Genomic DNA, 17,105 nt, shown 5'->3' with positions numbered 1-17,105 from the left:
TGTCTGTTGGTGTGTGTGTGTCTGTCTGTTGGTGTGTGTGTCTGTCTGTTGGTGTGTTTGTCTGTCTGTTGGTGTGTGTGTGTCTGTCTGTCGGTGTGTTTGTCTGTCTGTTGGTGTGTGTGTGTCTGTCTGTCGGTGTGTGTGTCTGTCTGTCGGTGTGTGTGTCTGTCTGTCGGTGTGTTTGTCTGTCTGTTGGTGTGTGTGTGTCTGTCTGTCGGTGTGTTTGTCTGTCTGTTGGTGTGTGTGTGTCTGTCTGTTGGTGTGTGTGTCTGTCTGTCGGTGTGTTTGTCTGTCTGTTGGTGTGTGTGTGTCTGTCTGTCGGTGTGTTTGTCTGTCTGTTGGTGTGTGTGTGTCTGTCTGTCGGTGTGTGTGTCTGTCTGTCGGTGTGTGTGTCTGTCTGTCGGTGTGTGTGTCTGTCTGTCGGTGTGTTTGTCTGTCTGTTGGTGTGTGTCTGTCTGTCGGTGTGCATGTGTCTTCTGTCTGTCGGTGTGTGTGTGTCTGTCTGTCGGTGTGTGTGTGTGTGTGTCTGTCTGTCGGTGTGTGTGTCTGTCTGTCGGTGTGTGTGTCTGTCTGTCGGTGTGTGTGTGTCTGTCTGTCGGTGTGTGTGTGTGTCTGTCGGTGTGTGTGTCTGTCTGTCGGTGTGTGTGTCTGTCTGTCGGTGTGTGTGTGTGTCTGTCGGTGTGTTTGTCTGTCTGTTGGTGTGTGTGTGTGTCTGTCTGTTGGTGTGTGTGTCTGTCTGTCGGTGTGTGTGTGTGTCTGTCGGTGTGTGTGTGTCTGTCTGTCGGTGTGCATGTGTCTTCTGTCTGTCGGTGTGTGTGTGTCTGTCTGTCGGTGTGTGTGTGTGTGTGTCTGTCTGTCGGTGTGTGTGTCTGTCTGTCGGTGTGTGTGTGTGTCTGTCGGTGTGTTTGTCTGTCTGTTGGTGTGTGTGTGTGTCTGTCTGTTGGTGTGTGTGTCTGTCTGTCGGTGTGTGTGTGTGTCTGTCGGTGTGTGTGTGTGTGTCTGTCGGTGTGTGTGTGTCAGTTTAAAAAGCTTGAAGAATCTGCTGAGTGGATGAATTCTGTTCACATTAAAGTGTTAAAAACGAGTTGATGAAAATCTTTCCTGATGAATCGTCTCCTCACAGAAATCCAGCTGGTATTTATGCTTCTGACTGTGACAAATTTCTGTTGTTTTTCCACCTCGAGCTTTTTTATCCACCTTAGGAAGTCGTTGCATGGAATAAAAAACAGCCCGTACAAATGAACATGACAGGATTGCCGTCATATTTCTCCCCAGTTCTCCTCTGGCAGTTTTTATGACTAAAGGCTGTGAATAATATTTCCAGCCCGGCCGTCCCAAATAACACAATCCTTCAGCGTGCTGTGTTTTACGGCCAAGTGCGGATGAGCGAGGAAGACCATTGAAATGAAGCAGAGTCTGGAGCTGCGGTGCGTTATTCATGGTGCGGTGTGTGGATTCATCAGAGGACACAAAGACCCGTCAGAGCTGCTCTCCTGGTCATCCTGCAGATTCCGGCTCCATAAATGCAGCATCTGCTGCTGGCATCTTCTCCGCGGCCACATATGTGCCGTTTCAAAGTGTGCGTGGTGTCAATTAGGAATGCTTGTAATCACGCAGCGGCAACACAACAAGTGTACAGGCCCCAAACCACACGAGCACGATCAGGGGCGAGGAGCCAGGCTGTCGCTGGACGCCGCCAGAACGAGAGGAACAACTGTTCCAAAAGGTGAGACAGAGACCGGCGTCACAGGCAGCACGGCACCACCAGGACCGGAACCGGAGCACGGGCCGGACAAGTCAGAGAAAGTGGAAAGGCCTGGAAACTATAACATACAGAGAGGGGACAGACAGACAGACAGACAGACAGACAGACAGACAGACAGACAGACAGACAGACAGACAGACAGACAGACAGACAGACAGACAGACAGACAGACAGACAGACAGACAGACAGACAGACAGACAGACAGACAGACAGACAGACAGACAGACAGACAGACAGACAGACAGACAGACAGACAGACAGACAGACAGACAGACAGACAGACAGACAGACAGACAGACAGACAGACAGACAGACAGACAGACAGACAGACAGACAGACAGACAGACAGACAGACAGACAGACAGACAGACAGACAGACAGGACAGACAGACAGACAGACAGACAGACAGACAGACAGACAGACAGACAGACAGACAGACAGACAGACAGACAGACAGACAGACAGACAGACAGACAGACAGACAGACAGACAGACAGACAGACAGACAGACAGACAGACAGACAGACAGACAGACAGACAGACAGACAGACAGACAGACAGACAGACAGACAGACAGACAGACAGACAGACAGACAGACAGACAGACAGACAGACAGACAGACAGACAGACAGACAGACAGACAGACAGACAGACAGACAGACAGACAGACAGACAGACAGACAGACAGACAGACAGATAGACAGATAGACAGATAGACAGATAGATCAGATAGATAGATAGATAGATAGATAGATAGATAGATAGATAGATAGATAGATAGATAGATAGATAGATAGATAGATAGATAGATAGATAGATAGATAGATAGATAGATAGATAGATAGATAGATAGATAGATAGATAGATAGATAGATAGATAGATAGATAGATAGATAGATAGATAGATAGATAGATAGATAGATAGATAGATAGATAGATAGATAGATAGATAGATAGATAGATAGATAGATAGATAGATAGATAGATAGATAGATAGATAGATAGATAGATAGATAGATAGATAGATAGATAGATAGATAGATAGATAGATAGATAGATAGATAGATAGATAGATAGATAGATAGATAGATAGATAGATAGATAGATAGATAGATAGATAGATAGATAGATAGATAGATAGATAGATAGATAGATAGATAGATAGATAGATAGATAGATAGATAGATAGATAGATAGATAGATAGATAGATAGATAGATAGATAGATAGATAGATAGATAGATAGATAGATAGATAGATAGATAGATAGATAGATAGATAGATAGATAGATAGATAGATAGATAGATAGATAGATAGATAGATAGATAGATAGATAGATAGATAGATAGATAGATAGATAGATAGATAGATAGATAGATAGATAGATAGATAGATAGATAGATAGATAGATAGATAGATAGATAGATAGATAGATAGATAGATAGATAGATAGATAGATAGATAGATAGATAGATAGATAGATAGATAGATAGATAGATAGATAGATAGATAGATAGATAGATAGATAGATAGATAGATAGATAGATAGATAGATAGATAGATAGATAGATAGATAGATAGATAGATAGATAGATAGATAGATAGATAGATAGATAGATAGATAGATAGATAGATAGATAGATAGATAGATAGATAGATAGATAGATAGATAGATAGATAGATAGATAGATAGATAGATAGATAGATAGATAGATAGATAGATAGATAGATAGATAGATAGATAGATAGATAGATAGATAGATAGATAGATAGATAGATAGATAGATAGATAGATAGATAGATAGATAGATAGATAGATAGATAGATAGATAGATAGATAGATAGATAGATAGATAGATAGATAGATAGATAGATAGATGGATGGATGGATGGATGGATGTGTCTGTGAAAGCTGGTGATGTTGAGAAGCACAGAGACATGTGGACATGTGACCAGAGGGTTTGCTGGTTTAATCCACAGACCCAACTGACTGAATGTGGATTTATTTTGAACTGTTTTTAAACATGCAGTTTTGTGCTGATCCAGTGAGACCGGGTCCAAACCGGTGGAGGTTTTTCCAGGTTCTGGGTTTGAAGGGCTGTGATGTGTGTTTGAGTTTATGTTCTGTCTTGTTCCTCTACTTCCTTCCTCTAGTTTATGTTCTATCACTCATGACTTTAAACAGCTGAATGCTGTGAAACTAGCAGGTTGTTCTGTAAAGGGGTTTTTACTTTGTTTTTTAAATAAATGTGGAAACAGCTGCTGGTTTCTATTTAAAAAACAACAGATTGATTTTTTTTACAGTGTATATCAGATAAATGTGTTGTTTTTTATGCTTTCAAACCACAAATGTTTGTTCTTTTTTCTGACATTTCAGACTCAGATGACGTCACTGTGGACTCTGACTCAGAACACTGTTTTCACCTTCAAAAGACTGACAAGTCTGACCTCCGACCTCCAGGTCTCAGAGTCACATCTGGAATTGTTCTTCTCTGATAACTTCTTATATTTTCACATTTATGATCTGTTTCTGTTGTTGGGGGAGGTGATGGTCTAGTGGTTAAGCGTTGGGTTTGACACCAGAGAATCCTCTGTTCAAATCCCAGCCTGACCAGAAAATCACTAATGGCCCTTGGGCAAGGTCCTTAATCCCCGATTGCTCCCGGTGTGTAGTGAGTACCTTGTATGGCAGCACCCTGACATCAGGGTGAATGTGAGGCATTATTGTAAAGCGCTTTGAGCATCTGATGCAGATGGAAAAGCGCTATATAAATGCAGTCCATTTACCAGTTTTTACCAATTATTATGTTTCTGTGTGTTATCTGTCTGTGTGTAGGTTATGGAGAATTCCAGAAGCAAAACAGATAATGTCAACCACTCAGTCATTTTCTGATTTAAGTCTGTATTATTTATTATTGTTGTTGTTGTTGTTATTGTCACAGCACTGTGATCTCTGCAGATTGCTGAGCCTCACGTGTCAAAGGGTGGAAGGAAGTAAAAATGAAATGCTGCAGCACTATGAGACAGAAGAACCTGTGAGACAGAAGAACCTGTGAGACAGAAGAACCTGTGTGGCAGGAAAACCTGTGAGACAGGAAAACCTGTGAGACAGGAGAACCTGTGTGGCAGGAGAACCTGTCAGACAGAAAAACCTGTGAGACAGGAGAACCTGTGAGACAGAAGAACCTGTGAGACAGGAGAACCTGTGAGACAGAAAAACCTGTGAGACAGGAGAACCTGTGAGATAAGAGAACCTGTGAGACAGGAGAACCTGTGAGACAGAAGAACCTGTGAGACAGGAGAACCTGTGAGACAGGAAAACCTGTGAGACAGGAGAACCTGTGAGACAGAAAAACCTGTGAGACAGAAGAACCTGTGAGATAGGAGAACCTGTGAGACAGGAAATCGTGTGAGACAGGAGAACCTGTGAGACAGAAGAACCTGTGAGACAGGAGAACCTGTGAGATAGGAGAACCTGTGAGACAGGAGAACCTGTGAGACAGGAGAACCTGGTGGTCAGGGATTTATCATAGTCCAATTAAGGCCCTCTGCTTGGAGGAGCCGTAGTGATGAACCCTTCCACATTGACCTCTGGTAACCACATGTCATTTATCCCTTTTCCACCAATTTCCAACTCAGTGTCAAGAAAACAGATTCACCACCAAATCTAAAAATTCCCAAAAAGTTCCAGAATGTTTTCGTATTTGTCAGTATTAGTCAGTGGTCGTCTCCTGCAGCACAGAAGCATCACCACATCATGATGCTTCCACTGCCAGGCTTCACCATCAGGATGTCTTTGACTAGTTCCAAAGACAAGACCAGAGAACTTTGTTCAAGCTGACTTCACTTCTGGCTTTTTTCCCCAAAAACTCTTGCCAGACTTTTATGCCTGTTTTTTTTCTGTTTTGTCTCTTGCTGACTTGTGCAGCAGTTGACAGAAGATGTTCTCTGCATTGTCTCTCTAATCACAGCCATTGAATCTTGTCACTCCTTCAGAGTGACTGTGGATGTCTTGGCTTCCCTCACAGACAGATTTACCACATTGTCTCAAACTCTTTGCTTTTTTCCAATGATTGATTTAATTTAACTAAATGAGATGCTGAGTGACTTGTAAAATATGGTTACATTATTTCTTCTTCCCATTTCAGTTATTTCAGAATTGTTTCCATAAATAAACTATTTAAAGGTTTTCTTTCCTGGTGTTTGTCTGCTGTCATGTGAGTTAACCAGGAGAAACCATCACCATGCTCATGTTTGAGGTCTCACGGACTTTAATTTAATTTAATTTAATTAGCTTATAATGTGCCAAATCACAGCAAAAGCCGTCTCAAGGTGCCTTACATAAAACAATTCAACATAAAATTTAATAAATAATTTAAAATGAATTAAAAAAAATCAAATACATAAATAAAAACTGAAGTAAAAGAATAAAACAGATAAAAAATAAAAACTATTCATAAGAAAGAGAATAAAAATGGGTTTTCTGTCTTGACTTAAAACTTTGATGGTGACTTTCCCCTTCAGTTGTCTAATTGTCACTTGCGTAGAGATTCAACAATTTGTCCATGTGGTGTGTTTCTCTGTGCGTGATCTAGCACACAGGTGCTTGAGTGCTGAGGACCCCATAGCTGGAGAATGTCAAGGACACGCCCACATGTCACCTGGCTGTAGCAGATAGATGCTTATTTTAGAGATGTGGGAATGGACCGGTTGTCTGCCTGGGTGGTTGCCATCCAGGACCCAAGCTGTTTCTGTGGTGTTGTGGATGCAGCAAAGTACAGCACCAGTGCATCCTCCCAGACTTGGCTTGACTTGACAGAACTGCGTGTCACCCTGTACGAGGTCAGAGGCCAGAAAGATTCAGTCACACAAAATCAACACCTGCTTTGGTTGGAATAAAAGGTTTTGTTTGTTATCCTATAAAATATTTTGCAAACATTCTGTTATAACAAAAATGATATTGCAAGATATACTGTATTCAAGTATTTCCATGGTTCCCAAAGTGAGGGGTGGGTCCCACTTGTGTGCCAGTACACAACAGTGATTATGAATCATTATGAATTAAATTCAAATCTGCGTGTATTTGCTTCCAAATTGAGTTGATTTAGCAGTGAAAAATTGACTGTGTTCCTCTGTTTGGTTCAGTGTTCATCTGGTCACATTGAACACCATGCATCAGGTGTGCACGATGCATCAGATATGCACAATGCTGAGGTGTGCACGGTGCATCGGATGTGCACGATACACCAGATATGCACAATGCTGAGGTGTGCACGATACACCAGATATGCACAATGCTGAGGTGTGCACGATGCATCAGATATGCACAATGCTGAGGTGTGCACGGTGCATCGGATGTGCATGATACACCAGATATGCACAATGCTGAGGTGTGCACGATACACCAGATATGCACAATGCTGAGGTGTGCATGATGCATCAGATATGCACAATGCTGAGGTGTGCATGATGCATCAGATATGCACAATGCTGAGGTGTGCACGATACACCAGATATGCACAATGCTGAGGTGTGCACGATGCATCAGATATGCACAATGCTGAGGTGTGCACGGTGCATCGGATGTGCACGATACACCAGATATGCACAATGCTGAGGTGTGCATGATGCATCAGATATGCACAATGCTGAGGTGTGCATGATGCATCAGATATGCACAATGCTGAGGTGTGCATGATACACCAGATATGCACAATGCTGAGGTGTGCATGATACATCAGATATGCACAATGCTGAGGTGTGCATGATGCATCAGATATGCACAATGCTGAGGTGTGCACGATACACCAGATATGCACAATGCTGAGGTGTGCACGATGCATCAGATATGCACAATGCTGAGGTGTGCACGGTGCATCGGATGTGCACGATACACCAGATATGCACAATGCTGAGGTGTGCATGATGCATCAGATATGCACAATGCTGAGGTGTGCATGATGCATCAGATATGCACAATGCTGAGGTGTGCATGATACACCAGATATGCACAATGCTGAGGTGTGCATGATGCATCAGATATGCACAATGCTGAGGTGTGCATGATGCATCAGATATGCACAATGCTGAGGTGTGCATGATACACCAGATATGCACAATGCTGAGGTGTGCACGATACACCAGATATGCACAATGCTGAGGTGTGCACGATGCATCAGATATGCACAATGCTGAGGTGTGCACGGTGCATCGGATGTGCACGATACACCAGATATGCACAATGCTGAGGTGTGCATGATGCATCAGATATGCACAATGCTGAGGTGTGCATGATGCATCAGATATGCACAATGCTGAGGTGTGCATGATGCATCAGATATGCACAATGCTGAGGTGTGCATGATGCATCAGATATGCACAATGCTGAGGTGTGCATGGTGCATTGGATGTGCACGATGCACCAACAGTGTGGGGCTCCCATGGACATTTCTATTTGTTTTGATTAAAACTATGTGAGAGTGGAATTAAGCACAATCACCATTTTGGCGAATGTAACACAAATCTTTCACACTGATTTTTCACTCTTTATAGGTTCCAGCTTTGCTAAATATGTATTGGCTTTTTTTTATGTAAAGTTGCTTTTAACAAATACCTGCTCTTTTGGCTCCCATTCTTTGTTATATTCTGTCCACTCGCTGCTGCAGTTAGTGGGCATTTTCTCATTACTGCCACCTGCTGTTCCGGAGAATATAGAAAAAAATTAACACCTGACAGGAAAAAGACATGGCAAGCGTCATCATCTTCATTTAGCCAGTAGGGGCAGTCGATGCTCACGCTTATCTTCAACAGCTTATCCAAGATTGAGTGGTGGGGGGCTGGAGCCTATCCCAGCAGTCAGAGGACGTGAGGCAGGGGGGCAGGCAATGTTCACATCAAAATTTAAAGTATGACATTTTAATATTGTACTGCTAAATGTGTTAGCGTGTGCACTCTTGTACTGGTCATGATGACGTCAGTGCTGCTACGGCTGACATCATCAGTTAAGAAGGAACTCCACCAGTTGTTGAGATCTTGTTCTAGTGAGATAGATGGACATGTCCTCTATGTTTTCCTCTTGCCCAGTGAGGACTATATTATCAGTCAGGGATGTTGCCCAGTGGACGTGACTGACTGGTTTTTGTATTTTTCTTGAGATTTTTTATTTCCTGGTTGCAAAAGCACATGCCAAAGAAGACGTTCTGGAAATTGCATCAATATTTATGATAACCAGAGTTTTAAATTGATCCAAAATAAAAGACAGTTCAATTCAACACCGACCTATGATTAAAATAAAAAAAAACCTTTTATTTCAAAGCATTTTCTGTAAATCAATTAGAAACCACAACACAAAAATAGTGTTGCAAGAAAGCCACATATTACAGACATGAGTAGTCAGTGTCTGCTGGTTCTGTGATGCAGATGATGTCTCTGACTTTGACAAGACACCATGACACAAATAAATAGGTTTAATTTAATCAACACCATGTTACTACAGACTAGCTGTAAAAACAGGGGGGAAAATCACTATAAAGTCGCAACCTGTATTTAACTGAAATTAAAACTATCGTTATTTATTGTATATAATCAGTGATGTGTTTGTGCTGTAAACTGTGAATCAGAACCTTAGTTTATTGACTCTAAAAAGCTACATTTTTATTCTTTGTTGAATTTAGTTACATACTTTTGTTACAGTTGATTGCGAACAATATTATATTGGTACTAATATCAACGGGTTAGTTTTGTTATGTTGGTATACTACATTTTAGTAGTAGTATTTTAAAAATATTTTTGATGGAATTTCCCTTTTGTTTTTCAAAATGTGCAATATTTCAAATGCTTTTGTTTGTTTGTTTTGTTTAGATACTCATTTTTAAATATTATTTAAACGAAGTCTATGTTTTGGTGAATTCTGATCTTCCAAAATGCTGAGAAAAATCTAGCTGAGTTTCAACAAAAGAGCCGTTCCTGAAATTAGATCTCACAAAAATAATTTCGGCCTTAAAATGTCTTCTTGTGTTTCATTGAAGGAGATAATAACTTGTTTTTGCAAAAGTGAACCACGGAATTATAAAGTGTACACAATTTGTATTTCTGACAATGACACAGAGAAAAAATGTCATTAAAACGAATTTCTCATTAAATAAAATTCACGGTTTATGAGAGTAACGTGATTTTTTATATATTCGTTACTGGGTTTTTTCATTGTCTTGTTTTTTTATTTTTATTTCAAGACAAACTCCGTATGAACTTATTCTTATGGTGATTAAATAAATAGAAGATGCTGAAAAATCAACAGTCATTTTAAAAATATTTCAAATGTAACACTTCAACCAGTTATAGGCTCATAACTATTTTAAACAAGTATTACAGTATGCTGTGAACACTGACCCCTCCTCATTTGATTTTCACCTGCGCGTTAATCATGAAGCAGACAAGAGTCGCCAGTGATGCTGCGGATTTAAAGAAATACATAAAATCACAGAGAATATCACATCTGAACGGTACAAGTAAAAGTCACAAAAACGATTATTATTATTGTTATTATTAATTATCTTCATGTTCGGCACCTGAGCTGCTTTTTTTATACAAATAGTTGGTCTACAAATAATGTTTTACTATTATTGACGAACTTTAATTAATAATTAATAATAATAATAATAATAAAAATAATAATACGTAATAACAATCGTGAATTGCCAGTTTCTTTTGTTGATCAGTATTTTTTAATTCATTAAATATTTTTGATCATATTTAGTCTTTATGGTCGGGGCAGATATGCAAAGAGCGGCGCGTATCTTCCCAGAAACGCCACCGAAAATAAAGGCATCGTGTCAAACCTGAAATGTGAGCTGAAACATTTCTCGGAGCCCGTTCCTCTGAGTTATGGCCCGGATTTGGCGCTGCTGAGAGGGACGCATGCTGCTCCTTCTCTCCCGCCCCATGAGGAGGCATCGTCAGAGCTGATATATGATGCAGCTCGACTTTACCCTTTACAAAACAAAGCATCATCCAGGAAAATGTCCTCCTGACTGCTGCCAAAGCTCAACCTGCGCCCAGCGAATAGTCCAAATACTTTAAAACACACCCTGCGCTGAAAGTGAAGTTTGGCTGTGATTTCTCATCCCTTCCCTCATTTAGCCCTTCTATCTATTCTGGTATCTCAGCACATGACTAAATTAGAGCAAAGATGATAAGAGCGCACAGGATTATAAATCCGCGGGCTCCTCCTCCTTCCAGCCGTGCGTCCTAATTAATGGGACACCCCCAGTCGCAAAAAGCCCCGCACTGGACTGAAACATAGTCAAAGAGTGAAAGGGAAGAAGGCGAAAGTGCCGCTGGAGATAATTGATTAGCAATCAATGATAACTTGTTAGTAATCGTCGAGACTTTGGACTTCGCCATTTTCAGGGAGGCGCCTCACTCATCCGGACTCGTTGCTCCGGAGGATCAAGACAATTGGAATAATTTTCTTGCTCCGTTTTTCTCTTGTGCTATGTGACTTTTTTCCCCACAGCCTTACTTGCTGATATTTCAACACCTTCAGAAAGTCTGTGCGCAAAACCAATGATGACATCCAAAGAAGTGGCCAAATGTGACGCAGCGGAAAACAGGAGGCGAAGTCCGCTGGACCATCTGCCTCCGCCTGCTAACTCCAACAAGCCGCTGACCCCCTTCAGCATTGAGGACATCCTGAACAAACCGTCGGTGAAACGAAGTTACACAATCTGTGGCACTGCTCATTTAATTTCATCCTCAGAAAAGCACCGCGCCTCCAGCATCCCGCTGTCCAGTCGCGCGCTCCTCACCCAAACCTCCCCGCTCTGCGCCCTGGAGGAGCTCGCCAGCAAGACCTTCAAGGGTCTGGAAGTCAGCGTTTTACAGGCTGCCGAAGGTAACCTCCAAAAATGCTGACATCTTCTATTAGCTTTAATGATGGGTGCTTGTATCCTTTTTATGTCCTGTGCCACACTCAGAAAAATAACAGAAATAAAGATATTTTTTACCCTGTGACGGCATTAACGATTTTCCTGTTTTTTTGTTTTTTTGTTTTGTTTTTTTGTCTTCATAAATACGTTTTCCATTTAAAACGTGTCTTATTGCAGCATTTGTTTTTACACTCAAATGCTCTTCCTCTTTAATATTATGACCTTATTCCCATAAGATGCAAGTATTATTATTTTCCTTGTTTCTTCTGCGTAATGGTCATTTTTTTACGCACTAATCAACTAATCAATCAACAGAGCTGCACCTGCCAAATTTTTTAAACTCGACATGCTTAGTATGTTGAGCAGTTCTTTAATGAAAGTATCATCACCGACGACGTCGCATTGCACGTGTTGTAATTATTTCCCATAAGTGGTGTTATTTTCGGGGGTTCCCCTGCATAAAGGCCACTTTTACGCACGAAAAAGTGTTACACTTGCACAAATGGAGCATGTGTTTTTATGTTTGTTTGGGTTGTTTTTATTATTATTATTATTATTATTATTATTGCGTTTTAATCGAACCTCCGTCTCTCCCGTACAGGCCGGGACGGGATGACTCTATTTGGCCAGAGAACCACTCCGAAGAAGCGTCGGAAGTCTCGAACGGCCTTCACCAATCACCAAATCTACGAGCTGGAGAAACGCTTCCTGTACCAGAAGTACTTATCCCCCGCAGACCGAGACCAGATCGCCCAGCAGCTGGGTCTGACGAACGCCCAGGTCATCACGTGGTTTCAGAATCGGAGGGCTAAGTTAAAACGAGACCTGGAGGAGATGAAGGCCGACGTGGAGTCGGCTAAAGCCATCGGACAGGTGCCCTTGGACAAACTGGCCAAGCTGGCGGACCTGGAGAAATGCGCCAACGGCACTCTGGGCCACCCGCGAGCCGAATCCCCCGCGCGGGGCGGCCCGCAGGAGCACGAGCTCGCGCAGAAACTGCGGACGTCTCCGCTGTCTCCTTTCTCAGACCACACAACGAGTAAAGAGTGCTCAGAGGACGAGGACGTGGAGATCGACGTGGATGACTGATGGCACACAAACACAAAAGACTGTTGAAGAAAACCCTCGCGGGGACTTGTAACTTACTGCTTATATCGTGCACCGTATCTACCAAAATGTAACCACTTTTATATTCAAAGCATGAAACGCGGTGTTTTATTCATTTCTTGCAAAGCAATATTGACATTAATGCTTTTTTTTTAAACGCCAACGTTTTCCTTTTCCGATCCTGTCCTCACTGGGACTTTTTATTCTTTTTTATTTTTTATTATTTTTTGCATGTAAATGCATGATTTGATTTGAGACATCTATTTATTTTTTACTTTAGTTGGTAATTTAAATCCGTCGTGAGAGCCTCGTCACCGTCACCACGTGTCGCCTCGTCACTGGCGGGTCCGCAGTGACCGAAAAGAAAACCGTTTTGTTGGTGAAACACAGAAGTTAACATCGCGGTGATTTTGGACAGTCAGGCTCCCTTTTTTTCGATTTATTGTTTGAGTACCACAGAGTTATTTTGTAAACCTGTAAGTGCCTTTTCCAAAATCAGGACATTATTTTAAAACCAATGCACAGACTGTAATGTACATAGGCTACTATGGGAATAAAATTGCTTTTCTGAATCTCATGTTGCAGTTCTTCGATTCATAAAGTTGGACGTTCCAGTCCAAATTAGCACTTGACTGAAATTTCGACACCACTTTTTAAAGGGATTTTTATGCATTCACTCTTGAATCTCAAGATGAAAGCAAATCTAGCATGAACTTAATTAAATTTTTAAAAATGCGACGTCGGATTCTCCACATTTCAAACGTTCTGGTGTTCTTCTGCTGTAAAAGTGATTATTTAGTTATTATTTTTAAAGTTTGTGAACACTTATGTGGAATCTATTATTTTATTTTCATTCGAAGAGAAGCCTGAATTTTGCACATTAATATAATAAAGATGTTTGATTTTAATTTTTAATTTATGTGATAAAATTGAAATCAGTAATAATTTACAGAGACGTCTGGAAAGCAGACTGGAGCCACTTTGCCCTTTTTGTGTTTTGCTGAAAAGCAGCGCACTCTGATTTTTGTCCCTTTGTGTCCTTTTCTACTGAATATTTTGTGGCTCACAATCTCACATCTCTTTTCACCTCCTAAATCCGTATCGTGGCTTCTTGACCCGGAGACGTGTTTCTCCATTCGTGGCAAAAAAAAAAATTTATGTGAGAAACACAAATCTGGTGCCGGGGAGAAAAAAGACGAGGATGCCACAAAAACACAAAGTTTTGGTCCAGTTTTCTCGGGGCTTTTATAGAGCTTTTTTGTTCTGCGGGACTGGGCCGTAATTTTGAGCGTAAAGCATGAAAAGTGGGGACAAATGAGCCGCGTTCCCTGATGGGCCGCGGCACAAAGGAACCGGGCCGGTTCCCCGCAGGCACCAATACTGAGACAAGTGTGTCCCAGCGCACAAAAAGGACGCAAACGTTTGGAGGCCATATGGTTTCTGAAATTTCCTCACAATTTGAGACAATTTGATGGATTGAGTTAACCCTCCTTTGAAACGGTTTAAGTGAGCGCAAACAAAGGCCATAATGCCGACACAGACTCGCCCTTCATGAGGGCATCTGCGCCTTTTGACAGCGTGGCCCCTCTTTGGCTGAACAAGTCAATGAATTACAATGAAGGTGGCCCTTTTTCCGAGACACTCGAATAATATGTTTGACTTGAGTCCAAGAAGAGTTTCTAAACAAGAAATGGATTTTGTCTTTAATGTTAAGTGGGAGCCATAAAGAGTTGGGACTGTGACGTTTATGCCAGAGTCTGCTTAGAGAGCCTTTGTGTGTCCTCTTTTGTCTTTAAGGAGTTTAATGAAGCTGAAAACACGATAAGAAGGACTCAAAGGCTTCCTCCCGTTTAACCCTCTTTGTCCAAACTGTCTTTTTACCACTTCAACTTATTTTCCCCTCAAAACAAGTTCAGTCTGTAAAAACGCAGCCGTGTCAGTTCTTTTCTACACGACCGTTAATCACTGACAGGATTAAATAATAATAATAATAATAATAATAATAATAATAATAATCCAGCTAAATCTGGTTTTGTATTTAAAAAGTCTGAACTTTTATCTTCTGACAAAGAAAACTAAAAAAAAAAAATCAAGCTACTTTACACCATCTTAAAGAAAAAAAATATGTATATACTCTTTAATCTCCAAGTGAAAAAAAAAACAACAACAACAAACCACGGGATCTAAATAACAAAATATTTCCCACAAAATATTAAATAAAACAAATATTTGCCCCTTTAACACAAATGAAATCATCTCTTTGTGAAAAGCACAAGTCAGGTGATGGACACAACATCATTTACAAGTGACTGATGATCTCTAAGAGTTAACAAACATAAATAAAATATGTGGTCTAGTGAGGGAAGCCACCAAGACACATAACAACTGTGAAGGAACAAGTCACCATGAAGTGTTTTCATACAAGACTTAAACATGCTGTTTCCTGCATAATAATACAAATTTTCATGCACGTGTGCGACATATTTAGTGTTCAGAAACGCGCATTAGGGCTCCACTTAGAATCACAAAATATCCATCATTTTTCTGTCACATAATCACGTGATACACAGGATATCTACACTCTAAGAAATAAAATGTTGAATTTAATTGATAAAGGTAACTTTTTCCACATAACATTTTCAGTTAAGTGCAAAACAATATTGTAGTTGAAATTAATTAAATCAAATGAAACATTATTACTTAAATCCCTATTAACAATTGCAAGTATATTGAAAATAATAGTATTAATTACATTTAAAACCTCTGTGTTTCATTTCTTAGAGTGATTTTTGTACATTCATTTTTGTATGTTTTACTGCAATTTCTTCAGGAGAATAAAGTGGAAGTGTGCACATCTCAATTGTCCATCCAGAGTGACGTCACTGTTCTGAGCTCTTTACTGGCAGAGATTCAAGAATATTAAAAAGAAAAATGGAAACAACTGAGGCAGGTTTGGATGATGCTTTATTTCCCCCCCCCCAAAAAAACCTGATCAGTCTGTGTTTTTTAGCAGACAAGGACAAAGACAGAACCTCTGCCCTCTGTTATCGGTTACCTGAGGTCCACCCGCCTGGTACTGTCCATCCAGGTGTACTCAGAATGTCTTGAACATCTTATACATTTCTGTAGGCAAAGAAATGTATTTTATGTTGTCATGATTAAACTCTGTCTGTGATTTTATGGGATGTTTATGTTCAGAAACAAGTGTTTGGATTCTGTATATCCAATGAGATGCGCTGATGACCGTAAAGTGTGGGCTTGTGTGCCTTTTCCGGCCCTGGGGCCACCACTTTGCCAGCCCGGGGTTAAGGTAAGGCTTTATGTGTGTTTTGGTAAATGAAATGACAAAAGCACATTCTCTCCGTGTGCATCTCGCATATTTATGAAGGCCCAGAGTGGCTGAGGCGGCCTCGCTTTATGGATTTCACTTGTTTATTTTATGAGGGCTCGCTGAGAAGTAATCCGACAGTCTGAGGGACCACTTGGTGGTAATTAATCTGCAGGTCTTAAGTGTATTTCACTATTTCACTTCAAGATGGAAAAAATCACTACTTCAATCGTCCGGAAAATTGAAGTTTGATGCATGAGTCCCTACTGAAACAATAGTTGAGCCCCTCACTTTTTCATCTCCTCCCCCCTTTTTGTGTGCTATACACCCCCCAATGATTTACTTATTATTTTATACAGCACCCGCTATAAAACAGTCTCAGGTGCAGAGTGACAGATGGTCAAAAGACAGCACTGCATACAAACATCAAAATTAATTAACTCATCTGAGTTTACTATTGTGTTTCTTTAAAGAACTGCTCTACTGCAATAAAATGATTCTTTTCCATGTAAAAAAAAACCCATAATAATAATAGTCATCATAGTAATAACTATGATGACTATTATTATTATTGCTGTTGCATTTATTATAACCTAAACCAGCTGACAGACAGATAGATAAAATGTGTCTGTCTGTCTGTCTGTCTGTCTGCAGACACTGAAGTGTGAGACAGATTAAGCATAATTTTGTGGAGACATATGTCTCTGGAGTCAGAGAAGAGTTTTGCTGATTTCAGTGTAAATATGTTTTTTATCTTTAAAAAAAAGAGTTTCCTTTTGTCTTGTTATTCAGTATTCTGTCTTTATTATATTTTTAAAAATCTGATAAATTCCTCTGTTAGCCGCTGGATTGAGGCTGTTTTCTCTCTAAATGATCTTCAAATTATTGTTATTATTATTTTATTTTTTGTGTTATTATTATTATGAACTGCTGTTGTTATAGTAGTAGTAGTAACAGTAATATTTGTGGTGGTGGT

The 17,105-nt window shown here is 40.5% G+C and overlaps 1 protein-coding gene across 1 annotated transcript; it reads left to right on the top strand.

The window, feature by feature from the left end:
• The first annotated feature begins 10,908 nt into the window (after positions 1-10,908).
• On the top strand, positions 10,909-13,006 carry LOC117526191 (transcription factor LBX1-like). Its single transcript, XM_034188237.1, has 2 exons — positions 10,909-11,660; positions 12,296-13,006. Exons 1-2 carry the CDS (start codon positions 11,333-11,335, stop codon positions 12,781-12,783), a joined length of 816 nt encoding a protein of 271 aa, XP_034044128.1. The 5' UTR covers positions 10,909-11,332; the 3' UTR covers positions 12,784-13,006.
• Positions 13,007-17,105: the final 4,099 nt, after the last annotated feature.

This window comes from Thalassophryne amazonica, chromosome 15 (genome assembly GCF_902500255.1).
Source record: "Thalassophryne amazonica chromosome 15, fThaAma1.1, whole genome shotgun sequence".
Classification (NCBI taxonomy): domain Eukaryota; kingdom Metazoa; phylum Chordata; class Actinopteri; order Batrachoidiformes; family Batrachoididae; genus Thalassophryne; species Thalassophryne amazonica.
The sequence above is the reverse complement of the archived record's forward strand: the minus strand, read 5'-3'. Positions and strand labels throughout refer to the sequence as shown.